The 27,371-nt window shown below is 41.9% G+C and overlaps 1 protein-coding gene across 2 annotated transcripts; it reads left to right on the top strand.

Moving 5' to 3' along the window:
• Nucleotides 1–1,043: 1,043 nt before the first annotated feature.
• On the top strand, nt 1,044–27,371 carry Nucks1 (nuclear casein kinase and cyclin dependent kinase substrate 1). Of its 2 annotated transcripts, none has more exons than XM_027417654.2 (7): nt 1,044–1,290; nt 11,687–11,736; nt 14,377–14,482; nt 16,794–16,849; nt 21,791–21,943; nt 22,977–23,123; nt 24,236–27,371. In XM_027417654.2, the coding sequence occupies exons 1-7, from the start codon at nt 1,274–1,276 to the stop codon at nt 24,433–24,435; spliced, it is 729 nt and encodes a 242-aa protein (XP_027273455.1). In that variant the 5' UTR covers nt 1,044–1,273; the 3' UTR covers nt 24,436–27,371. The 2 variants fall into 2 exon arrangements, with proteins under 2 accessions (XP_027273455.1, XP_027273454.1); XM_027417653.2 differs by having other exon boundaries at nt 1,054–1,290; nt 22,974–23,123.

The following is a 27,371-nucleotide window of genomic DNA, read 5'->3' as shown; positions in this document are numbered from 1 at the left end:
AGACTAAATGCCTTTAAACATACTATCTCACTTAATTCTTTTGTTTGTTTGTCTTGTTTTTTCAAGACAATGTAACAGCTCTGACTATCCTGAAACTTGCTTTGTAGATCAGGCTGGCCTCGAACTCACTGAAATGCACCTGCCTCTGCCTCCCCCGTGCTGGGATTAAATACGTGAGCCATCATGCCCAGTGTCATTTAATTCTAGTAATAAGGGAGTGTTGTTTCCTGTTCTACTTATAAAACTGGGGTGTAGAAAGGGGAACCTACCTATTCAATTACTAAGGCTTAGAATTCTGAAGCAAGTATTTCGTCACCAGTCCCGCTCTTAATCGCCCACCTCTTTCTCTTTGAAATGGTAATGTCGGGAAACGGGATTTTAATGACTATGAGGTGGCTCTCAAAGATCAGAGTGAAAAAGAATGGGATCGAAGATATCCCTTGATTGTGATCATAACTCTGAATCCCAGCAGCGTGGCTGAACCCCGGGGAGGTGGGGGGTTAACGCTAAAGCCAGAGCACAGGATTTCTAAGATTAAGGTCAAATTTTTGAACTTAAGAAATTTCCCTCCAATTCTGAAGTAGTCCCTTAGTGACGAATCTGCTGCCTGTGCCACGAGTCTTGCAATTAGCTGATTTTCAAAAAAAAAATCAGGCCAGGAGAAATTAAATCCATGTCACCAACACTTGGTCCACCATGAACTCTGTATAAATCAGGTTCTTTGGGGGGCTCAAAACATAACCCTAGCCGAATCTGCAGCTCTGGTATGGAAGCCGGGGGTGGGTGAGGGGGGGCGGGCAATCGGCGACCATTTTTGTTTTGCGGCCCTGCGCTCTCAGCGCATCTTGACTAACAGGACCCCATGGAGGAGGCGGGGCCTATCAGGGAGCGGGGCGGGGACTTGGAGGCGTGATGATTCAAATGGACTAATGACTAGGGCTCGTCTGGCAGCGGCCACCAATGGGCGGGCGTGCTGGGGCAGAGCGGGCGTGCTGGGGCGGAGAGCACAAAGCCTAGCGGGTTCGGCTGCACCACGGCTTTGGCGCATTTTCGGCTGGTTTGATTCATCCATTTTGAGGAGACGGGGGAGCGGGGGGCTCGCCAGATCCAAGGGCCCGAAACCAGCCGCCGCGGACTCTGAGAAGCCAGCAGCCCGGGGCTCAGCAGCAGCGGCCCCGCCGGCCGGCCGGAGCGGGGGGGTGGGGCGCCGAGCGCGCGGGGAGGGGGGTCCTGGTCCTCGGCTCCTCGACTCGGTCGTGCCTCGACAGCGAACATGTCTCGGCCTGTCAGGTCAGTGCGGAGTCCCAGGCCCGGGGCGGGCTGGACTGGCTGGGGTGAGTGGCCACCGAGCACGGCCACGGGCCTGGAGTCGTGCTCCTCACTGCCACGCGCGGCCTTCTCTCGGGGCTCGCGCGCCCCTGCGCGTGGGGTGCTCGGGGCCGCGCGGGCTGGCGGAGCGCGCCCGTGCGCGCTGCCGCCACCCCTCAGGGCCCCGGGTCCGCTTCGCGGCCGCTCCGACCTCCGCCCTGGCCTGGCGCGGGCGCGCGCAGCCCGCGATCTGGTAGGCCGCACCCTTGAGCCCGACCCGAGCCTGCCGCCGAGCCGGGGACAGCCACGCGGGATCCCGCCCCCCCCACCCCACCCCCGAGGCTTGTGGGCAGCCTAGCGTCTGGGCGAGCGGGTTCCCGGTGCCCCGGCGCCCGGCCCCGCCTCCGTCTTCGGGGTCGCGGCAGGCCCCGCCTCCTAGCCCGGCCTGGGCGGGACCCATGCTTTCTTTTCCCCTTGGGGCAAAAGTGAGTTTTGACACTGAGCCCCGAAAAACGAGGGCCTCTGCTTCTCCCCACCTAGGAGTTCTGAACGAGTTAACCCCGTTTTCCCTTTCCTTCGTCTGCAAATGTCCTTCCTCCCGCTACGTGCGCGTTAACCGCGCGACCCAAATCCCGTGTGGTTCTCGTTCCCCCTCACCCTCGTACACACCTCGGATACTTGTGTAACCGTCTCTTTTCCCGAGTGACATTAGTCGTAAAGGGACTACGTTCCGCTAGCGATCAGACTTTTTTTTTTTTTTTTTACTCACATGCTTTCAAGAAGTTTTCAGTTTCCTCTCTCGGTGGGCTCCCCTTTAATGTCTTCCAGGGCTGTTGTATGGAATGTGCCTTGGGTGGAGGGGCGTAGTTTAGTCCAATCTGTTGAGGCCAGAGAGAGAAAGAGAGGAGAGACCGAAGTCAATACCTGTTACTTGTAAAGGAGTGGCTTCTTTGCCTAGAGTTTTTCTAAACAGGTAAAGATTTAGTTCTCGAGTGTTTTTACAGTTGTCAATTCTTCATTCCAAGTTTCGATATCGGAAGTATCTTAATGCCGAAGCGGTTTGGGTCTGGCAACGGTTTTGTGCCCCACCATTGTGTCTCCTATAAGATGATCTCCTATTGGTGATAGTTTTGGACTGCATACTCCTCCCACGCGCGGGGTGGGAATACTGAGAATGAGTTACCTATCTGCTTGCTTTTTCCAGTTTGTTTCACCCCGCACCTCCAAATTACCATCTCTTATGACTCTTTCAGGTTATAGTGAGTACTTTGGGGACATAAAACAGATCAAACTGTACCATCTACTCGAAATACAGGCAGTATTAAGCTTTTCGTTGTCACTTGGAAGTAATTACTATAGTAGTTTACTCCCTTTTAATTTAAGCACACTAAGTTTTGGAGTCCGAATTTGTATCTGCAGGGCAATTACTTTAGGTCTTAGATTCAAGTTAATTGCATAACATAGCCCAGGAGTTAGGAAGAAAGTGAAGTAAACGCAGTGGGAGGGGGAGGGGCTGACTGGCAGCTTAACTGGGACCTGGGTAAAAGTGAGGCCCCTCTTTCGAGCTTTAGTTGGGACTAGAACTTAGGTTGTTTTATTTTTCCTTTTGCTAAACAGATTTATTTCTGGGAGGACTCTCACTGTATAGCCTTGACAAGTGTGGAACTCAGGCTGGCTTCAAGATCAGAGACACCACTCCCAGCTCATTTAACTTTGTGATCAACTGTCCCACTAGATGGCCAGGAGCCTGGGTGGCTGTTGAAAGTTAGATTAAGTAAAGATACCTGGGATGAAAACTTCTCTTTCCCATTCCCACTGTGCATGCAGATAGGGTGGGGGCATGAGGGGTGCTTTAATGCTTAACAAGTCCAGGTGGCAATGGAGGCTGTCAAAAATGACACCTTATTCCCCAAAACAACAGTATTGTTTTCTTTTGGGGGGGAGGATTTTCAAGACAGGTTTCTCTGTGGCTTTGGAGGCTGTCCTGAAACTCGCTCTTGTAGACCAGGCTGGTGTCGAACTCACAGAGGTCTGCCTGCCTTTTCCGAGTGCTGGGACTTAAGGAGTGCACCATCACCGCCCGGCAACAATATTGTTTTCTAAAAGTTTGGTTTTTTGTTTTTACTCAAAGGAAAGAAAAAAATAGGTGGTGAAATTTATGGTAGTAGGTATCATTTATGAAAGTGACTTACAGAACCTAGTACATTTCATAGTTAATGGAGTCCTGGTCATTTTCCACCTCCACAGTGACCAATCTTCTGCTTGGTGGATACTATGTTGCCAGGATTGATTGAAGCACATAGCATATGTCTTTTTCTTTTAAACATTCAGAGTGCTTTCATGACTCCTAAACTTTGAAAAGAAAGAAGGAAGCTATTTATAAAAGGTGAGAATTGGCCCAGCACAGTGACACACACCTTAAATCTCAGCACTTGAGGCAGAAGCAGGTGGCTGAGTTAGTTCTAGGCTAGTCAGGGCTATAGAGTAAGCTCCTGTCTTACTGAAATAAAGAAAAGCGGGGGTGCAGACTGGAGAGATGGCTCAGTGGTTAAGAGCACTGGCTGCTTGTCCAGAAGACTGGTCAATTCCCAGCACCCACATGGCAGCTCACAAGTGTCTAACTCTAGTACCAGGGGACCTGACACCCTCACACAGACGTACATGCAGGTAAAACACCAATGCACATAAAACAAATAAGTTTTGAAGAAGAAAAGGTCAGAAGGCCTCGAGTTACTAGTTAGTTCATCCAGGTTTCTTGATCCAGTATAGAAAGTAGACTTTCTGTCTACCAAGTGAAGTCAGCAGGCCTCCTTTGTAACCTAGCTGATTGATTGCTTTGTTTACTTTTAAAAACTCATTCAAATTTTTTTTTAAGTTACATTTACTTGAGTGTATGTGTGTGGTTTATGTATACCACCTGTCTGAGTTCAGAGGGCAATTTGTGGAAGTTAGTTCCATTCTTGTGGGTTCTGGGGATTAAACCTAGTCTTGACACAAGTGCCTTTAGCCTGTGAACCGTCTCATTGGCCCTGTTGTTTGTTTGTTTTAATTTTCCCTTCTGAAGATGTGTCTGTGTGCTGCAAGTGTGTATACATGTGTGCAAAGAGGCCAAAAGCAGAGATCGTATGTTTTCTATCGCTCTTTTTGAGGTAGGGTCTCTTCCTGGACCTGATGCTCACGTTTTCTAAATTGGTTAGACAGTAAGCTTTGGAACCCTTTAGTCTCCATCTCTCAGAGCTAGAGTTGTAGGCATGCTCTGGGACACCAGGCTTATTATGTGGGCACTAGCATCCAAACTCCTGTCCTCATGATTTTGCAGCAAGCACTCCCAACCACTGAGGCATACCTCCACTCTTTGAGTGTTTTGTTGTTCTTTTGGGGTGTTTTGTTTTTTGAACTGGTGTCTTACATAGCTCCAGGCCAGCCTCAGGCTTGTTGTCTAGCTGAAGATGACCTTAAATCCTGCCCTTAACCTCTCAAATGCTAGTTTGGTTTTGGTTTTTGTTGTTCTGTATTCCAACACACACACACACACACACACACACACACACACACACACACACACACACACACACGTCTTTGCCATTAAAAGGTATGGGTAGGCTCTTATAAATTGATAGGGTATTTACTTTTGCTTGTAGTTGTGGGTTTTTTGTTTGTTTGTTTGTTTGTTTTGGTTTTTCGAGGCAGGGTTTCTCTGTAGCTTTGGAGGCTGTCCTGGAACTAGCTGTTGTAGACCAGGCTGGCCTCGAACTCACAGAGATCCACCTGCCTCTGCTTTCCAAGTACTGGGATTAAAGGCATGCACCACCACCGCTCAGCCTGGTCTATCATATATATGCATAAATTATTTAACACACACTCCATCCCCATCTCTCTGTGTAGCCCTAATTGGCCTGGAACTCACTATGTAGACCAGGCCCTGAAACTCAGAGAGCCACCTGCCTCTGCTAGGATTAAAGGTAGGCACCACCATGCCCTGCCTAAGAGGGGTACATGTTCTTAACTGCTGAGCCATCTCTCTAGTCCATGAGACAAATTTTTAAAAATATGAATTACAAGACAAATTTATACTGTCTGGTTTTCTACTGCTGAGTTACACCTTTACACCCAATGTATGCTCTTAAATGTTGGTTTTACTATTTTTGACAGTCTCATGTATAGCCAGCTGGTTATAACTTAATATGTTAAGTTAAGGGTGGCCTTGGGTTTCTGTTTCTTCTACTTTCTGGGGTTACAAACCTGATACCAAGCTTAATTTATGTAATTCTGAGGTTTGAACCCAGAGCTTTGTGCATGCTGAGCAAGCACTCTACCAACTGAGCTGTATCTCCAGCCCTGATTTACTTTTAGATGGACAATTAATTTTATGCCCTAAAAAGTTCAATGATTTAAGTAAACTCTTTGCTGTTTTTAGTTTTTAAAATGAGACAGACATAGTTTACTGCTTGGCTAGCATGCATGAAGCCCTCTACTCCAGCATCACAGAAGGGAAACATAAAAGGTTTATTAGAGCAAAAGAATTCTGGAAAAATGCTGAGTTTTTATTTTAACAAGGATTTTCAGTTTCACATCAGAATCTTGGAAGATGGAGAAATCCAAACAGAATGATGTCTCAGATGGACAAGTGTTGTAATCTTTCTGTTCTTGGCCTCCTATCATCATTTTCTTGTCTTCCCCCCCCCCCATGGGAAGGGGGTCTCTTTTATTCTTGATGACATAGGAGAAGACTGATGGCAGACTGATTACATTTGCAGAGGATAGGAAGTTGGGAGAAGTGTAGTATGTTGAAATGATGGTGTGAGAGAAGTCATTAAAATTATAGTGTGAAATCCACTGTGCAAAGGAACAAAGACAGCTGAGACCTTGGATTGTGTTAGCAGCATAAATAGAATTAGTAGAGGAAGGTGTAACCCTTATTTATTGCCCTCTGTTTTATGAACCACTTTGTTAACATTTACTGTGGGTGTTACTAGACAGATTTTACTTTATCTTTTGTTTGGAAGAAATCAACTAGAGCACCACAAAGGCACTTGATATATGTGATGAGTGAGTTGTTAAAACCATAAGTGTTGAGGGGTTAGGCATGGTATATACACTTAGTCCTAGCACTGGGAAGACAGGCAAGTAGATATCATGAGTTTGAGTTCAGCCTGGTCTACCTAGTGAGTTACAATAGAGGGGCTATGTAGAGACTGTCTGAGGAAGATAAAACCAAACAAACAAAATATATTTACTTTGCAAGAAAAAAATGAGGTTAATAGAAATATTAAGGGCTGCTCTGAGGAGGAAGGGATAGGGTTAAACAAGGTTATTACGGTGGGTAGAACTACATGATCTAGTCCATAGATGTTAGAAGCAGGTTTGGACTCCCTATGAAGAACCATTTAACTAATGAAATTTTACCTTGGAGATGAGTGGTTCTTGGTTCTCTTGGGATTTTGTTGACAAGATTAAAGGTTGGATAAGATCATTTAGAATTTAGTATCCATAGCAGAATCTGCAGAATATTGCTATGTCTCCCTATCACTACTACCAAAATCTGGTAGGTCTTTATTTTTATTTATTATATTTTGAGACAGGGTCATCCTGGAGCCTACTGTGTATGCTAACCTCAGAACTCAGGCCTGCCTCTGCACCCCACCCCCATGCTGGGATTAAAGGCATGTGCAACTATACCTGGCTGGCAATGTTTAAACTTTAAGAAACTTGCTGCCTCAAACAAAAGATATTTTGAGCCAGGTTTGGTGGTGTGCTCCATATTTTCTGCATATAGGAGGCTTAAAATAGAATGATCACCAATTTTAGACCAAAATAGAAGAGGAAGGGTTAAAGAGATGTCTCAGTGATTTAAGAGCTCTTGCTGTCTCCCAGAGGACCTGCTGTTCACAACTCCAGCACTGGGGTGAGGGGTGGGGGTAAGACAGTACAGAACACCCAGACCTCTTGATTTCTAACATGAGCACTGCACACATGTGGATTTACAAACAAAAATACCACTTTTGTGGCCCAAGTCTGCAAGTGTCTCTGCAGTCCCGTCCCCTCCCCCCCCCATAAGTGGCTCTTGAGCTACTTTGGTAGAATTCCAGTTGAAATCTGAATATGTTATAATCCACTCTGTACAAGAATATAAATGCCTGTAAGATTGTGAACTTAGGTGTGTTAAAGAGTACAGGTTTTTTGTTATTTTTGCTGTTTATGCAATAATAAATGATTCCACTGCCCAATAACAGAGGTTTATGGCCTATAAATAAGTTGAAAAGCATTGCTCTGCAGGATCTCATTCATTTGATAAATGACATGTTGACCTCCAGCATGTATGTATATATGTGTGTCATTTGAGTGTCTTGTGCCAAAAGAGAGTATTGGATCCTCTAGAAAGTTACAAGTGGTTGTGAGCCACCTTACTTAGATGCTGGGATCTGAACTCAGCCAGTACTATTGATGGCTGGGCCACCTCTCCAGCCCCCTGAAAAGTCAGTTTTTTATAATAACAATTAACTTTGGGAATAGCAGTGCAGTCAAACATTGGTTGAACTTTAGATTGTTTAAAAGTCTCTTAGACATATTTTTTAAATGGTTATGTTCTCAAAGGTCCTGATAATTAGATAAGATTTTGCAATTGACTGTTGTTAATTCAGCTTTCCTTATATAGATTTCAGATAGATGTAGACTTGTTGCAAAACATTAAATTCTAGGCTTGGCATCATTGCACACAATTTTAATTTTAGCCCTCAGGAGGCAGAGGCAGGTGGAATCTCTATGAATTCAAGGCCAGCCTGGTCTACATGGTGAGCTCTATGCTAGTCAAAGCTACATAGTGAGACTCTGTTTCAAAACAAAACAGAGATAAGTTCTGTGGCCTCAGTTCCATTTTCTCATTGTAAAATTAAGGGAGTTAAGTGAAATAATTTCAAAACACAGTATTTCTTTTTTCTAACTCTAAAACTTTATACTCCATCGGCAGTGGTAGCACATGCCTTTAATGGGAGTCAGAGACAGGCGGATCTCTGAGTTTGAGACCAGCCTGATCTACTGATCAAGTTCCAGGACAGGCTCCAAAGCTACAGAGAAACCCTGTCAGTGTGTGTGGGGTACCCCTTCATTCTTCAGACAGAATACTTTTTGTTAAAGCAGACAAAAGTGATATTCCTGGTATGTGAAACTGATGTTCCCGTTCCCTTTTTTTTTTTTAAGATTTTATTTATTTATTAAGTATACAACACTCTGCTTACATGTATATCTGCACACCAGAAGAGGGCACCAGATCAGATCTCATAACAAATGATAAATGACATGTTGACCTCCAGCATGTATGTATATATGTGTGTCATTTGAGTGTCTTGTGCCAAAAGAGAGTATTGGATCCTCTAGAAAGTTACAAGTGGTTGTGAGCCACCTTACTTAGATGCTGGGATCTGAACTCAGCCAGTACTATTGATGGCTGGGCCACCTCTCCAGCCCCCTGAAAAGTCAGTTTTTTATAATAACAATTAACTTTGGGAATAGCAGTTGGTATAATTCAATTGATGTCTTTAAAATACTGTTTGTGGCTAGAGACTGGTTCAGTGGTTGATAACACTGGCTGCTCTTCAGATGATCCAGTTTCAGTTCTCCCCACCTATATGATAGTGGCTCACAACCATCCATAAATAACTCCTGTTTGAGGGGATCTGATGCCTTCTTCTGAACTCTGATTAAAAAATAAAGTGACTACTCTTCCCAACCTAAAAGGAAACTTGAAAAATGCCAAAAAGCTGGAAATAAGTTTACATGAAAGTAGGGAGATAGAAGTAATAACAACTGATATATTTGTTAGATAGTCATTATTTATGTAGCGCTCATCCTCGGGGCAATCTTGAGTAACATTAAGATTTCACTTTTGGTGGGTGTAGTGGCATATACTTTTAATCCAGAGGCAGACAGTTCTCAATGAGTTCAAGCCAGCCAAGGCTAGATAGTGAGACCCTGTCTTTAAAAACTTAAAAAAAAAAATGCGTATTTGTAATTATGTGTGGGTGTGCGCATGTGGAGTCCAGATGAATGAGTAGTGTTCTAGAGTTTTAAGAATTTTGAGCCACCTATTGGGAGTGGAACTGGTCAAGGGCCACTTTAGCCACTGAACCATGCCTTCAGCCCTACTCTTGAGTAGTTTGTATTCCTCCTGTTTTACAACTGAAAAACATGGTCTGTGAGGAGGAATTCCTTACTCAAGGACATAGAACTAGTTTGTGGCAGGGCCCTGATTTACTTAATTTCAGTTATTGTGCTATGTTGAAATGGTACATTTGCTCACATTTCTGGTAGTTGCTGTTCACCTGAAGAGTTAGTTCTGCTTGGCATTTACATAGTAGCAGTTTGAGACTAGAAGCAGCTTAGTCCACATCAGACTCTTGACATTCCTGCCTTCACTTCCTGGGGACTAGATGACAGGTGTGCTACCATTTCTGGCTGTCTAGTAGGATTTTGAGAAGACTTTTGTTGTTTTGGCTAGAAATAAATAGAACATGTCATGCCCTTGTACTTTATTAATCCTCCTCTTTAAATGTTAGGTTTTGATCATGGTAGATTTCCTCAGCTTCCAGTTCATTAAAAAATGTTCTTTAGCCCTACAACAGGCATCCAAGTACACTTCTCAAGTTCCTTATGTGGAATGCTGTATATGACCTGTGCATATTCTCCTGTATACTTATAAAGTCATCTCCAGATCTCATAGTTTTCATAGAACAAGACAGAAGGCAGAGCAGGGCGTGGTGGCACACACCTTTAATCCCAGCACTCAGGAGACAGAGGCAGGCGGATCTCTGTGAGTTCGACACCAGCCTGGTCTCCAGAGCGAGTGCCAGGATAGTCTCCAAAGCCACAGAGAAACCCTGTCTGGAAAAAAACAAAACAGAACAGAACAGAAGGCAGAATTCCATTGGTTAGGTGTGAGGTACACATCTGTAATTGGAGCAGGGGAGGCAGGAGGATCCTCAGTTTGAAGTCAGCTTTTGCTACATATTGAGATACTGTCTCAAAATAAAAAGCAAACACCCAAGTTAGGTGCCCTGACAACCACCTAACTCCAGCTCTGGGGATGTGAGACCTTCTGCCCTACATGAGTACCAGAACACATTTGGTATGCATGTACATACTTAAGTAAGGTATATGGACATGCAAAACACCTTTTTTTGAGCATCTTTTGACTACAGTAAATTTTTTTTTCTTCTAAAGCTTAATTTTATCATAATTTGGGAGCATTATAACATATATCTTTTTGCCTAGCAGTAGTCTTGGTTTATCAAGTATAAGTGGCTATGTATAGAACAGTAAAAATAAAATAACACCCCCCCAAAAAAAAAGAAAAGGGTGGCCCAACATTCAGGAGGCAGGGGCAGGCAGATCTCTGTGAATTCTAGACCAGCCTGGTCTACACATCCTGGTTGTTCCAGAACAACCAGAGCTACATGGTGAAACTGTGTCTCAAAAAAAACAAAAGAAAAAAATAACAACCAGACATGGTGTCAAATACCTTTAATCTTAGTACTGGGGAGACAGAAGGAGAGAATCTCTTGAGTTAGAGGACAGCCTGGTCTATATAAGCAAGTTCTAGAACAGCCAGAGCTGTATAATACAGAAAAAATTGCGGGGGGGGGGGTAAATAACACTCAAAATTTTGGCCCATGAATATTTATAGGTAGACTTTTCTGTCTCACCAGCCACTCCCCAAAATAAACTCATAGAGAGTTAAGTTTTATTATGAATGTTCCCTGTAGCTTAAGCTTGTTTTTATCTAACTCTTATAACTAAATTAACCCATTTCTATTAATCTATATGCTTCCCCGAGGCTTGTTTACCTCATGTACAAACTGACCCTGCAGCTTCTCTGCTTCTCCTGAGGTTCCACCCTGCTTCCTAGTGCCCTTCTAGTCTCACTCTCCTGCCCACTCTATTCCTACGCAGCTGTAGGCTGTCGGCTCATTATTAACCAATGAGAGTAATACATATTTACAGTGTCCAAAGATTTTCTACAGCAATGTATAATAAATGTGGATATCTACCTATATATAATGAATACATGTGGTGAACAGCCTTGCTTGCCTGTTCTGCTCTTGGGGAGGTGGGAAGAATAGTTTAAGCTGTCACTGAGGTAAGTGGTGTAAGTTTGAGAGTTGATTTTTGTCTGGTTTGGTTTTTGTTGTTACTATCTCACTATGTAGACAGACCAGGCTAGCTTCAAACTCATAGATCTGCCTGCTTTTCTCTTCCAATAACTGGAATTGTGTATCATTACACCTGACCTGGGAACTATTCTGTTTATAAAACTGAAGTGTGTATTCTGGTGTTTTAGAAGTCAAACTTTTTTTTAATTATATAAATGTGTCTCTTTTTGCAGAAATAGGAAGGTCGTTGATTACTCACAGTTTCAGGAATCAGATGATGCAGGTATGTTTGTGATTTCTACAAGTCATGTATTGTCTTGACAGACCTGTCAGCTTATGTGCTTTTTGTCATGCTTAAGGTCTACTATTTAAAAGTACCCAGCGATCTGTGTCAAAGAAAGCAAAACATGGAACTTGCCCTCCCTCCCCCCTTTTCTTTTTAATACAAGGTTGATTATATAGCCTAGATTGTCCTTGAACTCAAAATGTTCTTGCCTTAGCCTCACAATTGCTGGATTGCTGGTGTGTGCCACTATGCTTGGCATTTAGCTTTTTCTGTAAATCATTGAAATAAACACCTGACTTTTTTTTTTCTTATCTGGTTCTAGGCTCCAAAGGTTAAATGTCCAGTAATTTATGATGCAGTGTTTATGTAAAATACCTACTGCTAGCTAAGCACAGTAGTATGACCAATAGTCCAGGTTGTACCTGTAGAATAGGTTGTTTTTTTTAGAGCAATACTGTTACAGAATCTATTTTATTTACAATTAAGGAAACTGAAGCAGAGTTGATACTTAGTTGGCATGTGGCTGTTTTGACCTTTTTCTTTTTAACTTTAACTTTTAAAAATGTAGTTAAGGGGAGCTGGAGAGATGGCTCAGAGGTTAAGAGCACTCACTAACTGCTCTTCCAGAGGTCCTGAGTTCAATTCCCAGCAACCACATGGTGGCTCACAACCATCCGTAATGAGATCTGGTGCCCTCTTCTGGCCTGCAGGCACACATGAAGGCAGAACGTTATATACATAATAAATAAATCTTTTTTTAAAAAATCAACCTATATGGCATATTTTAAAAGAAAAAATGTAGTTAAGGGTCTGGTAGCTTGGTGCCCAGCCTGAGAACTTGAATTTGATCTCCAGAATGCACATAGTGGAAGTAGAGAATCAATTCCTGCAAGCGAGCTGTCCTCTTGTCTTCTACACGTACAACCTGGCAAGCATGCCCCCCCACACAAATAAATGTGGTTAGGGTTTTTGGTGGTTTTTGTTTCTTTGTTTTCTTTTTTGAGACAGGGTCTCTGTAGCTTTGGAGCCTATCCTGGAACTTGCTCTGTAGACCAGGCTGGCCTTGAACTCACAGAGATCTACTTGCCTCTGCCTCCCGAGTGCTGGGACTAAAGGCGTGCAGCACCACTGCCCTGCGTGGTTAAGGGTTGGGCACTGCACCAATTTCACTTACTTAGGTCTATTTTTCTTTTTTCTTTTTTCTTTTAGTTATTTTTAAGAAGCCGAAGATGGTACACTAGTTAATAGCATATGCTGCTGTTGCAGAGGATCTGAGTTCAGTTCTCAACATCATGATGAGCTCATGTGCACATAACCATGTACACCCTACCCACACATAATTAAAATAAACATTGCTGATAATGGTTAGGATATTCTATTAAGGAATTCATAATGAATTCAGCAACTTAAGAATTGCTGAAGTCCCAGGCTACTTCTAGGTTCTCACTGTTACACATGGTAGTGGAGTAACTAACAGCTTTGGGAGTAATCATCATTTAAGGTAAGGTTTTCTTGTGGGGCTTTTGCAGTTGGAGGTATTTTCCTAAAGTTATGAGTATCCAGAGTGCATTATAAGTTTAATACTTTGCTTTAAGAGTAATTTGCTTGATCACAATATTATGTTAAGATTGTAGGTTTTAGGTTTTTTAAGATGTTTATAATAAAATCATACTACTGCAACATGAAGAAAACTAAATGGGAATGGTATAAAATGACAAGCTATGGTGTAAATGTATAAGATGTGTGTATATAAGGACTAGACAGTAATATAATTTATTGCATATTATTACATAAAATAGCTGGGACTGGCGAGGAATTTTAAAGTTCTATTTATTTTTAGTTGTCTGTATGCTTGTCCATAATAAGTATGTATAAGTGTGGGCACATGGGGAAATCAGAAGAAAACTTTTGAGGGTGAGTTCTCTCTTTCTACGATGACTTCTGGGTATCTAAACCAGGTTTCAGGCTTGCACAGCCAAGTGCTGTTAACTGCTGGGCCATCTTGCTGGACTTTTTCAATTTATTTATTTTTGTGGTACTGGAGATAGATTTCAACCTCCTGCATGGTAGGTAATAAATACTTCTGGCCCCAGTTTGTTTTAAGAATACTCTTTTGGGGCTGGAGAGATGGCTCAGAGGTTAAGAGCACTGACTGCTCTTCCAGAGACCTGAGTTCAATTCCTAGCAACCACATGGTAGCTCACAACCATCTGTAATGAGATCTGGTGTCCTCTTCTGGTGTGCAGGCATGCATGCAGATAACTGTACACAAATAAATAAAATCTTAAAAAAAAAAACCCACATGTTTAAAAAAAAAAAAAAGAATACTTTTTTGTTTGTATACGTGTTTGGCCCTCATGTACATCTGTGTACCACATACATCCCTGGTGTCTGTAGAGGCCAGAAGAGGGCGTTGGATCCTGGAACTTGAGTTGTGATCTTCCATGTAGGTGCTAGGAATCAAACCCAGGTCTTCTGGAGAACAGCATGTGCCATCTCCTCAGCTCCCCCTCTCCCTTTTAACTAAGACACCCTAAGGGAAATCTGGTCACATTTATTTGAATAGCATGAGGATTAACATGTGATTTCAGCATGTAAATGTCATTATTAACTGGATTTGAAAAATTGCTTGTTTAGATGAAGATTATGGAAGAGATTCAGGCCCTCCTGCTAAGAAAATTCGGTCATCTCCTCGAGAAGCTAAAAATAAGAGGCGATCTGGAAAGAATTCACAAGAAGACAGGTAGGAGGTGTCATTGTTTTATTTTCCTTAATTACATTGTCAGAACTCTGAAATGAAAACAGTCTGTGTACTATAACTGGGTGAAGTTTCTATATGCAGTCTGTTTCATGTCATATAGGCTTCTAGGCCTCCAGGTCAGCCTCCTCTCCAGAAGCAGTTGGTCTGAACTTTGGATCAGAAGTGATCTCCAGGAATGCTTTTTGCTGCTTCCTCAAACTTAAGAGCATTAGCCAAAACAATGTTTTAAGTTTGTAATTTGTTTCTAAGGTTGGTATCGACACTTGATTGTGGTGATCAATAGCAGAAAAACGTTAACTAAAGCTTGTGGAAGTCTAAGCTCTACATCCTATTGAATTTTACTCTCAAAGTGAGTCTTGTTCAAGTAATCATTTTGGATACTTGCCTCTCCCTGATTTTTTTCTTGTTGTAGTGCTAAGAATGGAACCAGGGGCCAGGGGGTGGTGGCACATGTCTTTGATCCCAGCACTCGGGGGGCAGAGGCAAGCAGATCTCTATGAGTTCCAGATCAGCCTGGCCTACAAGAGCTAGTTCCAGGACAGCCTCCAAAGCCACAGAGAAACCCTGTCCCTGTCTCAAAAAACCAAAAAAAAAAAAAAAAAAAAAAAAAAAAAAAAAAAAAAAAAGAAGAAGAAGAAAGAAAAGAAAAGAAATGGAACCAGGATCTTAAATGTGCTGGGCAAACATGGCAAACATTCTGCCATTGAGCTAGTTATCTCCAGACCTTTTCCCTTAGTTTCACAAATTGCATGAATTGGATTTAACTGTAACATAACTACATTGAGAGGAGAATGATAGAGTTTTTCTCCTGTTTTAAAAACACATACTTTTCATGGTGTATAACATGTATAATCTGATGATGATGTAAGAATGTTAGTGTCAGGCCATGCTGTGCTTTACGTATATTGTCATTTAGTTCTCATAACACCACCTATAAGGTTGAGGGGTTCAGTGAATGACTTTGAAACTATACTCTGTAGACCACAAATTCCACTTTTAACCATCAGGCTATACCACTTTCAAGTGCTCCTGTTACATCCAGATAAGCAATTCACAGAAATTAAATAATATTTCTCAGTTATTCTGAGACTTATGGAGACTGGAGAAATGGCTCAGTGGTTAAGAACACTAACTGCTCCTTTAGAGGACCCTGGGTCCATTCCCAGTATCCACATAATAGCTCACATCTGTCTATAATCCTAGATTCAGGGGATCCAATGACATCTTCTGGTCTTAATGGGCACCAGGCACACATTTGGTGCAAGACACATGCAGACAAAACACCCATACACATGAAATAATAATTTTAAAACAAAATTAGGACTTAGAATATGAAAATCCCTATAAATGTATTTATTTACTGGGAGACAGATCTTCTCGAGTCTAGGGTATCTCTCTCTTACCCAGTTTTAAATAGCCCAACTTAGAAATATTTTTTATTGTATTCACTTCTATTTCTCCTAAATATGAGCCATTTATGATCTGTTAACATTGTCTCATCAGTGTCTATATCTGGCCTGATTTTTTTTTTTTTTTTTTTTTTTTTTTGGTCAGGGGTCAGAGCATATAGCTCAGATTAATTAACCTTTAGGCTGGTTGATCTTAAACCTATAAGCCAATGTTTTGTTGAATTTTCTATCCATTCTATTTAAAAATTGAGCTTTTCCCTGACTTTGCTCATTGAAATAGCCAGAGAAAAATCATACACTTCATTAAAAAGTTAGATTTATAAACTTTCCTTCATTGTTTTTTGTTTCTAAATTTGTTGTGGCCCTTGGAAAAAGGATTAAACTGGGAGCTTTGCTCATGCTGGGCCCTTGGGGTTTTTGTTTGTTCAAGATACTTATTCCCTTTCCTATTGATTCTTGGGACTCAGGTTTATTTTTCCATGAGGAGTAAAAATTGTACCTATTCACTAGCATCCCTGTAAGGTAAGGGAACAATGAAGCAGTTTCATTCCTCAGCATCTGTTTGAATGTTTGTGGTTTTTCAAGACAGGGTTTCTCTGTGTAATAAGCTGTGGGTGTCCTAGAACTCATGGATGTCCGCAGGCCTCTGCCTCCCAAATGCTAAGATTAAAGGCATGTGCCACTATACCCAGTTTAGGGTCCTGTTCTTTAGTTCAGGCTGGCCTAAAACACACTCTGTAGCCCAGGATGAGTCTGAACTGATGTCAGTCCTCCTGTCTGAGCATCCTTGCTGCTGGGATTACAAGTGTAGCCGCTCAGCCCATGGATCATTTAGACTTTGATCTAAGACTTATAAACATTTTCTTTTTCTTTTTTCTTTACAGTGAAGACTCAGAAGAAAAAGATGTAAAGACTAAGAAGGATGATTCTCACTCAGCAGGTAAACTATATTGCAGTAGGAATAATTTATATACTCTTCATTTATTAACAAGCAATTTTGTATGTCAGATAGAGTAGCTGGAGAAATGGTTCAGCAATTAAGAGCATTGGCTGCTCTTCTAGGGGACCAGGGTTCAATTCACAGCACCCACATGGTAGCTCACATCTATCTGTCTATAACTCCAGTTCCAGAAAACTCAACATTCTCATACAGATATATATACATGTAGACAGAACACAAATGCACATAAAAAAAATAAAGAAAATAAAAACAATTTTAAAAAATATTTTGCTTTGCCAGGCAGTGGTGGTGCACACCTTTAATCCCAGCACTCAGGGAGGCAGAGGTAGGTAGATCTCTGTAAATTTGATGCCAGTCTAGTCTACAGAGTTCCAGCACAGCCAGAACTATACAAACCCTGACTTGAAAAACAAAAGTTGTTTTGTTGTTTGAGACAGGGTCTCACCATGTAACCGTGGCTGTGCTGGAACTCATATAGACCAGGATAGCCTCAAAGTCATAGAGATCCAACTGTCTATTTCTTCAATGCTGAGATTAAAGGTGTGTGCCACCATTCCCAGCTGCTATTCAACTTTTACATGAATAAAGAAATTACAGCAAACTGAGTAAATGCCATTTGAAATAATGGAAAAATAGTTTATAAAAAATTTTTGATTAAAAGAATTAATGTGAATGAGGTATGGTAGAATATACCCTTTAATACTAGCATTCCAGATTCTGAGACAGGAGAATTGCTGCAAAGCACAAAGCCAGCCAGGTGGTAAAGTAAGGAGATTCTGTCATAAAATTATGGGAGGACTAGAGAGATGGCTCAGCAGTTATAAAGCTGCTTTTTTGTTTTTTTTGGTTTTTCGAGACAGGGTTTCTCTGTGGCTTTGGAGGCTGTCCTGGAACTAGCTCTTGTAGACCAGGCTGTTCTCGAACTCACAGAGATCCGCCTGCCTCTGCCTCTGCCTCCCGAGTGCTGGGGTTAAAGGTGTGCGCCACCAGCACCCGGCTTAGAGCTGTACTATCTAGTGACCCAGAGATAATGTAATGTGCTTTGCCATTCCATTCATGTACTTTGTGAGCCCTAATTTGAATTTCTTACCTTTATTAAGATTTTTAATACTTCAAGATGCATGACTCTGTACTTGTATTAAGCACAACTCTTGCTAACTGGATTTAGTTTAGGGCCTGACAAAGTCATATTATTCTTTAATTGTCTCTAGATGGGATCTTTGGCACTAGAAATAGTCAAAACATTGACCATGAAGGCGAGAGATTTACAAAAACCCAACCATTGTTTTAGGAACTCTTTGACAGTTAGTAGTTACTGGAAATTGGCCACTAGTAGGTTGCCCATGCTCAGAGAAGACCTGTCTCAAAAAAAAAAAAAAAAAAATCAAAATGTATATATTTTTATTCTTAAAGAATAAATAAAGGGTGCTATGTATTTTGATTTGGGGGTGGTTTTTGGCATTTCGGAACAAGGTTTCTTTGTGTAGCCTTGGTTGTCCTAGAGCAAGCTTTGTAGATTAGTCTGGCCTCAAACACAGAGGTCTACCTGCCTCTGAGTGCTGTGCTGTGCTGGGATTAAAGCACTGCCTGGCTGGGTTTTTTGTTGTTTGTTTGTTTGTTTGTTTGTTTCTCTCAGAAGAAAAAACATGGACCATGGGAAGCATTATGGGACTGTTTTAAAAGTATGTTAGCTAAATCTTACTAGAGTAGGGAAGCCTAAAAGTTCAGGAAAGAGCCATAAGTAGAGACTAGTAAAATAAAGCTTAGTCTAGAGCTAGTAGGCTAGCAGCTTGACCTTCTTTTGCGGGCTAAATAACTGCATTGATGAAGCATTAATTAATTCATTGTAGTATATGAGAGTAATTTTTATAAGTTTGTCCTTGGATCTTTAGCTAGCTCATTTAATTAATGTACTTTTCCCTCTGCCTGACTTTAGATTGAAAAGGTCACCTAGTCCATTGTATGGAGTAGTAATTTAGCATGGTTTTTATGTGGTTTATATCTTAGGATAGAGATAATTGGAAGGCTTCCTTACTGCTTCTATTTTAAAATATTTTTCTTTAGCTTCTAAAATCAGTAAACATAGATTGGCATGTAATTTTAGGATTAAACAGTTATAAATTTAAGTGTTCCTAGTTTAATTCAGCTTTGCAGTTCTTTAAAAAACTACATGCCTATGGTAGGCATGATGACAGGCAGTCTCCATAAATTTCTTTTGAGACAAGGTTTCTCTGGCTTTGAGGCTGGGTCGAACTCACAGTGATCCACCTGCCTCTGCCTCCCGAGTACTGGGATTAAAGGCATGCACCACCACTGCCCAGCAGGTCTCCATAATTTTGAGGCCACCCAGGTCTTTATATATCACAAGTACATTTATTTTTTATTTAAATTGATTCTTAACATTAGCACTCTGTTTTGCAAGATTATTTTTTCTTTTTTTTCTTTTTTTTATTCCTTTATTGATTCTTTGAGGGTTTCATATCATGCACCCCAATTCCATTTACCCCCTGGTCCTACCACCAAAGAAAACAAAACATAGTAAGCAAGCAAACAAAAATGAGGGGGAAAAAACCAACAACAAACCTCTTTGCTTCTCTGTCTTTCTTTCCTGCCTCTCCAACACTTCTTCATTCGTCCTGGTGGCATTGGAGGCCTTGGTGTGTCACACAGTAAACCTTTTTGTCCTATCAGCTTCACTTACAGATGTTCATTACAGTGAGTCACTGATCTGGTTCAAGGCCTCTGATTTCTGGAACACCATCATCATTAGATCCTCACTGAGACTCCTGTGATATTCTGTGGCCTTCCTTAGTCATTCAAGAGCTCCAGCAGGTCTTAGATGGGGTAGATATTAGGGTAGGCCAACCCAAGGCCTGGCTGTGGGCCTCGGTGGTAGCTGAGCCGGTCAGTCCAGGCCACTGGACTGGCTAGGAGTCAAGGTCAGCTCCCCAGCATCCATTGGTTTCAGTTTGCCCTCTGCTGGGGTGTGACCATCCTGAGTGCAAGGGCCAGCTCTCCCAGGTCCAAACGAAGGGTGGAGCTGGCTCACCATGGCCCTCTGATTTCATCTTGCATGTTTGCTAAAGCCCCCTGAGATGAAACGGGCCACAGACATCAACCACAGACCCACACGTGGCCCTCAGTAGCAGCTTGGGCCCAGATGATATCCTGGCTCTGGGTGGAAGCAGTGGCCTCTCAGGTTGGAATGGTTCTAGCAGCCACATGACCACTGAACACCACCAAGGCCTCAGGTTGCCCCCCTAACCCTTGGCTTCTAAGTAACTTTTGGTGGCAATATGGGACTCAGACTTTAGCACAGACCCTAGCCATGGTAGGACCAGGACCCAGACCTGGTCCTTTGGCAGCAGCTATGTCACCACTGCTCCCAGTGGGAGTTTAGGCCAATCAGTTCAGCACAGGCCCCAGCCACAGTATAGCCCTCGGACACCAACATGGCTCCCAATCATGTGTGTCTTCAGGCCTTCGAAAGTAACAGGAGCCCCAGACATCAGCACAGACCCTGACATGGCCCTTAGCTGCAGCTCTAACCCAAATGTCACTATGGCACTGAGTGGCAACATGGGCCACTCAGATCTATATATATCCTGGCCCTTGGACACCAACCTGGACTCAGGTGGCTGATCTGACCCCTGGGCATTCTCATGGCCCTCAGTGACGACAGGTACCACATCAATCCAGATCTCCCACCAAACTGCAAGTTCCAGCCCAGATCCTGGGCCTCTGTGTGGGCCTTGTTGGCAACCTGAACTACGGATTTCAGCACAGACCCAGACAGCAGCTTGGCCTGGTCAACATCTTCACTCTCCAACCACACAGATCAGGATGGGTCTGGCAGCAGCATGGCTCTTGGACATCAACAAGGCCACAGGTTGCAGGCCAAGCCCCGAGGCTTCATGTAGCCTTTGGTGCAACATGGGCCATGGATATTAACATAGACCTCAGCTATGGTGGGACCACGGACCCAGAAATGGTCCTCTGCAGCAGCCTGGGTCTGGTTGTCACCATGACCCCAAGTGGCAGAGAAGGCCATCCAGATTGGCAGCCCAGACCAGTGGCACTTGATGGCAATAGGAGTCACTGACATCAACATAAATCCTGGCTACTATATGACCAGGAACTGAGATATGGCCCTGGATGTCAGGCAGACCTCCCCACTCAATGTACTCCTCACCGCCTTCATTATGGTCCCAGGTGACAAGCAGGCCTCCAACATGAGCCCACTTCTCACTCTCTTCATTTTTTCCTTTCTGTGTCTTTCCATAACACATGAACCATTCTGCTTCTCTTTATCTGCTATTTCTCCACCACATAATTGTTTACTATAATGAGGCCCACCTGACTGCTTGATTGTGGTGCCTCTATGTAGTGCAGATAGATCTTGAGCTCTTCATCCTCTGGGTGGAGCTACAAATGTGTACCAACATATCTGACTTTAAGGATTTTCTTGTTATGTGGGTGTTGGATCTCCTGGAACAGGAATTATAGATAGTTGTGAGCTGTTGTGTGGGTGCTGGGACTCAAACCCAGGCCTTCTGGAAGATCAGCCAGTGCTCCTAACCACTGAGCCATCTCTCCAGCCCCAACTTTGAGGAATTTTTTTGTTTGTTTTGTTTTGTTTTTGTTTTTCGAGACAGGGTTTCTCTGTGTAGCTTTGGAGCCTGCCCTGGCACTCGCTCTGGAGACCAGGCTGGCCTCCAACTCACAGAGATCCCCCTGCCTCTGCCTCCCGAGTGCTGGGATTAAAGGCGTGTGCCACCACCGCCCGGCAACTTTAAGGAATTTTTAAAGGTAGATTTTACTCCTTTCTGCGTGAAGTTAAATTGATATATATATATATTGTCAGCCTGAAAATTCTTTGATTGTTGAAGTTGCTGTGTCACAGTAACTTTTATATTTCAGATGACAGTGAAGACGAAAAAGATGATCATAAAAATGTACGCCAGCAACGACAGGCAGCATCTAAAGCAGCTTCTAAACAGAGAGAGATGCTCTTGGAAGATGTCGGCAGTGAGGAAGAGCCAGAAGAAGATGATGAAGCACCATTCCAAGAGAGTATGTGAAGTAACTTACTGACTGTTCTTTGTACATTTAGACAGGCTCTCCTGTAGCCCTTGTTGGCCTCAATTTATTGTGTAGCTGAGGATGACCTTGAAGTATTGATCTGCTTGTACCACCTCTCCCAGTTTCATGGAGAAGTGAGGCTCTAGCCCAGGGCTTTGTGCATGTGAGGCAGGTACTCAGACAATGGAGCTTCATCTCCTTTGCAATTGTAGTGTATGACCTTGATATTTTCTAAGAATCTAAATGTTAGTATCCAGTCCCTTGCATTAGGCAGATAGAGCTGTGCAGCTGAGTGTGGTGGAAGACACCTTTAATCCTAGCACTCAGGAGGTAGAGGCTGGCCTGGTTTACAGAGTGAGTTCCATGACAGCCAGAGCTACGTCGTGAGATCCTATCTACCAAACAAAACAAAAGAATAAGACTATGGGAATAGGGAGATAGATGGCTCAGCTTTTCCTCCTTCAGAGATCCAATATCCTCTTCTGGAGCATCCCACACACTTGTGTGTTTATATAAGTGAAAATTTAAAACTTTTTTTTTTTTTAAGAATCAGTAGAAATGGGGCTGGAGAGGTAGCTCAGTGGTTAAGAGCACTGACTGCTGCTCTTCCAGATGACCCAGGTTCAATTCCCAGCACCCACGTGGCAACTCAAATATAACTGTAACTCCAGTTCCAGGGCACTTGACACCAATGGCAAAACACAAATGCACATTAAATTAAAATTATAAATAAGTTAAAATTTCTTAAATTAAAAAAAGAATCTGTAGAATTTTCAGTAAATTTATCTAATCTTAAACTTAAAAAGGAGTTTCTTTCTACTCTTGGTATAGTCCACACTATACCCATTCTATAGTGGGTCAGGACAACTCTGACCAAGTTGGTAGTTTAACTCCTTGTTGAATCCAGTAATGCTTAACTCCCGAATCCTGTCCTCCAGTCATTCTCAGCATTCTTTCCCTTTGTTCACTTGGAAGGGTGTATACATTTAAGTTGGACGTTGAAATTCTTCTTTCCTCTCAGAAGATTCTGGCAGCGATGAAGATTTCCTAATGGAAGACGATGATGATAGTGATTATGGCAGTTCAAAAAAGAGAAACAAAAAGATTGTTAAGAAGTCCAAACCTGAGAGAAAAGAAAAGAAAATGCCCAAACCCAGACTAAAGGCTACAGGTGAGACCTGTGAAAGTAAAACTACATTTCTGCCTTAAAAGGTTTTTGAGAACTTCTCAACACAGATGCTTCATTAGGTTTCAGCATTGGCCTTGTATTTGGTAGAATACAAGAAATCCAAAAGGCTTTCACGTGTGCCTTTGGTCCCTTTGAGAATGCTGGGATTGGAGAGGTGGCTAGGTGAGTAGAAGCACTGGCTGGGCTTCCAGAGGACCCACATCCAGTTCCACAGCCACATCGGGTGGCTGATAGCCAGCCACCTTTGACCTCAGCTAACACTTCTGGCCTTTTTAGGAATGTGCACGTGTGTGCATACCCACATACAGGCACACACATAAATAAAAATAATAAAATAAATCTTGAAAAAAAGGAAAAATAATGGGCTGGCAAAATGGCTCAGTGATTAATTAAGAGCAGTGGCTGCTCTTCCAGAAGACCTCAGTTCAATTCCCAGCACCCACACTGCAGCTCATACCTGTCTATAACACAGGTTCCAGGGCTTCTGGCACCTCACATAGACACACATGCAGATAAAATACCAATGGACATAAAAATAAATAAATAAATAAATAGTAAAAAATAAAAAGAACCTGTGTGCTTGGCTTGTATGTTGGTATGACTTGTTTGTATCAGGCATGGTGTTCCTCCCTGTGGTCACATAGTACTGACTGCTCTGTGGTTGGTCCCAGCAGCTAAGGAAGGCTCTCTAACAATACTGACAGTAGAAACAAAACCACCCATGACAATAAGGATTCATCTGGGTCTTCAAGGGTTCTGCCAGGTACTTTCCTAGTTGGATCTAGTTTGTTAAATCAGAAGTCAAGATTTGTTTATAGTTTTAATCTGGCAAATAGAATTCCTGAATTTCTTGTTGTTTTAAACTTACTCATCTCTACACATACTGTATAGGATGATGGCACTCCAAAAACTGTTTGGCTCCAGTTTCTGCTCAGAATGCTACATTATTCTCATTAGGAGTAATAATGCTTTTTCTGTGGACATGTGTTTCCTTTTAAGAGAGGTGGGATTACTTTTTATATTTACAGACTTATATTTTTGTAGCTGATTTTTTTCTCTTTCTGTCCCCAAAATTGTTACTTTCTGTATTTCAGTGACGCCAAGTCCAGTGAAAGGCAAAGGAAAAGTGGGTCGTCCTACAGCTTCAAAGGCATCAAAGGAAAAAACTCCTTCTCCCAAAGAAGAGGATGAGGAAGCAGAAAGTCCTCCAGAAAAGAAGACCTCTGCAAGCTCCCCACTCGAGAAGTCTGGAGATGAAGGGTCTGAAGATGAAGCCCCATCTGGGGAAGATTAAAAGTGATGTTTGGGGAGAGATTTTATTAAAAAAAAAAAATCAAAAAGGAAACCTATGTAGGACACGGTTTGGGCTGTGGCTTGACTCATGGGCTTTCAGTGCTATTTCATTTGTCTAAAATAATGTTTCTATCTCTATCTCTCACTCTCAAAACCATTGTATGTTGAAAGGTTTAAGTTGCCATTTTGTCTAATGGTCTTATTTCTTTGCCAACCCCTCCTTCCGCCTCTCCTGTTGAAAGCCATGTCAATTAATCACTGGGTTGACTGCTTCATCTTTGTATTTTTAATGGAAGTTAGGAATCCTACGGCTGTAAAGCAATAAGATTTGAGATGGACTCTATGGAAACTTTGCTTTTGCTAAAGAATAGCAACTTGAACAGTAATCAAAAAAACTAGAAAGGTTTTAGTTAAAAATTACTCTTCTTTTCCTGTACGTTTGACAGACCAGTTGTCATTTAACATGAGCTTATATGTCTAAATCGTAAATGTCAAAAAGAATCATGACTCTAAACTTAACACTGATGAGGCAGTTGGGAGGTGAACATGAATTCTGGGTTGTTAACCCAGCACTCACATTATCCCCCCCGATGTGGAGGAAATGGGCTTCCTGGAACTTGTCTGGAAATGTGGGCTTTCTTATTTTATACTTGTTATTCTCAAAGAGACTCAGAGCCAGTGGTCCTTTTGTCTCAGTAAGTTTTTCTAAAAAATGGGCCACCAGGACCCAGAATCATTTTTAATTTCTTATTTCATTCATGCTTTCATTGATTCCTGTTTTTAAATATATATATATATATATCCTGATTTTTTTTGGATAGTTTTACCAATGATCAAAAAACTAAAAAGAGATTCCCTAGAATTTTGATGACAAGATAAGTGTATGCCTCACAGTGCATTTCTTTACAGACTGATGATGTTTTAAGCAAATAAAGTTTGAGTTAATGTGAAGCTCATATACAAAGGATTGGAATTTATCCTTTATAAATACATATAATTGAAGTTCCTTTATGCTATAATTGTGTTTCAATGGCCCATGAACCATCTCAGTTTTATTTGGGGGTAGAAATGATTTCCCTTTGATACTTAACACTTCGTACTAGCATACCACGGTACACATCCCACAAGTTCGTCCTGCTACTACAGAGTCTCGTAATTCTACCATGGAATACCATTTTCACTTACTGACAGCATGGGAGTATGTTGAATGCTGTTTCCATACTGTGGGGTTGTTTTGCTTCTTAGTTGTTCTGACACCCTTCTTTCTGTTTATGTTTCTTAAAGCAAGAGCCTGAGCCTCAACAGGATGAGTGAACTGTATTTTAGGGTGCCTATGTGCCATTGATAACAGTCTAGACACCTTAGCAGAGCATCAGGACATAGAGCTATAGGTTTGATTCTTCATATTCAGATCCCATGCTCCAATAGAAGCAAAGTTTAGGGGTCCTATTATGCTACTAAATTAAGATTTAGTGGAATTAAATTTCTGTATATTTTCTGCACTTAAGATAAATTTGTTCCCTCAGTATTCTGCTTTTGTGTTTTTTAAGTGACATGTTTGTCTCAGACAATGTCATTTTCTTATAGGTATTCATAGGACAAAGGGTTATTTAAGAAATATTTTTACTTGCGGTTTTTAAGACACTTTAAAGAACACTCTTAGATCTGCTTTAAAATAAAATAAAGTAAATAAAACACCTAGTGGCAGAAAGTCATTTCAACCCTGCACTGTTAATAAATGAGTATTAAATATGGCCAAAAATAGAAACTTGAACATATAAGGTGTTGGATTATTGTATTATGTGATGGAATGTATAGTTGTGAACTGTGTAGTGGAGTATTACAGATGATCTGTTTGCTTTAGTGGGCTTGCTCAGGTACCCATCCTTAAGCAAAGAGGAGACTCACCCTTGTTTCCATCAGGCATCTCTCCCTTTTAGGGGTTTACAACTCAGTCTTACATTCATAGTAACATTTGGGCTTTTCTTAGGTTATGATTCATGAACATTTGTGGATAGGGTCTCTTTCAACTTCGGCCTTTTTTTTTTTTTTTTTTTTAAAGTCTCATTAATACATCAATCTGCACTAACATCTCTGGTTTTAGCTATAGTTGAGAAATATTACTGTCTTGTAGTTGCTTGTGTGTGGGTGGGCTTCTTGTTCCGAGACCCTTTTAAAACTGACTCATTAGACTGAAAAGTCGTTTTTAATTATAGGCTTCTTAGGTTGATTGGTGTCTCAAGTGAGCACATAGGCTCCAAATGACCTTTACTTTCACATTTTTTTTGGTTGTTTATAACAGTGGTCTTCCTTCAAATCATGCATGCAAATAGGAAGACATTTAATGTGACTCAACTGGAAACAGGTGCTTGGCAGTTCGGTCACAGCTATAAGCTCATAATGACTGACCCTTGGCACCTCCGTGGCTTACTGTCTATGCTCTTATTTTTTTTCCCCTGTGTGCCTATAGTAAGGTGGCAACGCATTCACTGTCTTGCTTTGCAGCGCTCAGGAAATGGGATGTTCATTTGAAGGTGCTTGTCTGTTGTCTAATCTCTGCTAGGTTTACCTCTGACAGAGTGCAGCAGCTCTGCTGACTAACACTACATTCTAGTTCTTGAGACTCTATTAAAGTCTTTCTTTCCCCCAGCCAGAAATGGTAGCCTCTGTCTCACCCAGTGGTAACTTACTGCTGCTTTTAACCCTCCACCCCAAATGGGATTTGGAGAGGAAACCCAAAGGATATATTTTAAATACCTCCCACTCAGAATTAACCCTTCAAAGAAAAACTAATGATAGGATGTTTCTTCTAAAGTGGTAAGAGAATCCCCCACAAAAGCCTTTTTCTGAAGAAAAAACAAATAAACAAACAAAAAAACCCAGCATTTTGTGTACCCCGGGCTGTCTCAATTAAACCCCTGCTTTTTTTTTTTTTTT

Source organism: Cricetulus griseus, chromosome 5 (genome assembly GCF_003668045.3).
Source record: "Cricetulus griseus strain 17A/GY chromosome 5, alternate assembly CriGri-PICRH-1.0, whole genome shotgun sequence".
NCBI classification, from domain to species: domain Eukaryota; kingdom Metazoa; phylum Chordata; class Mammalia; order Rodentia; family Cricetidae; genus Cricetulus; species Cricetulus griseus.
Note: the sequence above shows the minus strand (reverse complement) of the source record. Positions and strands in the feature narration are given on the sequence as shown.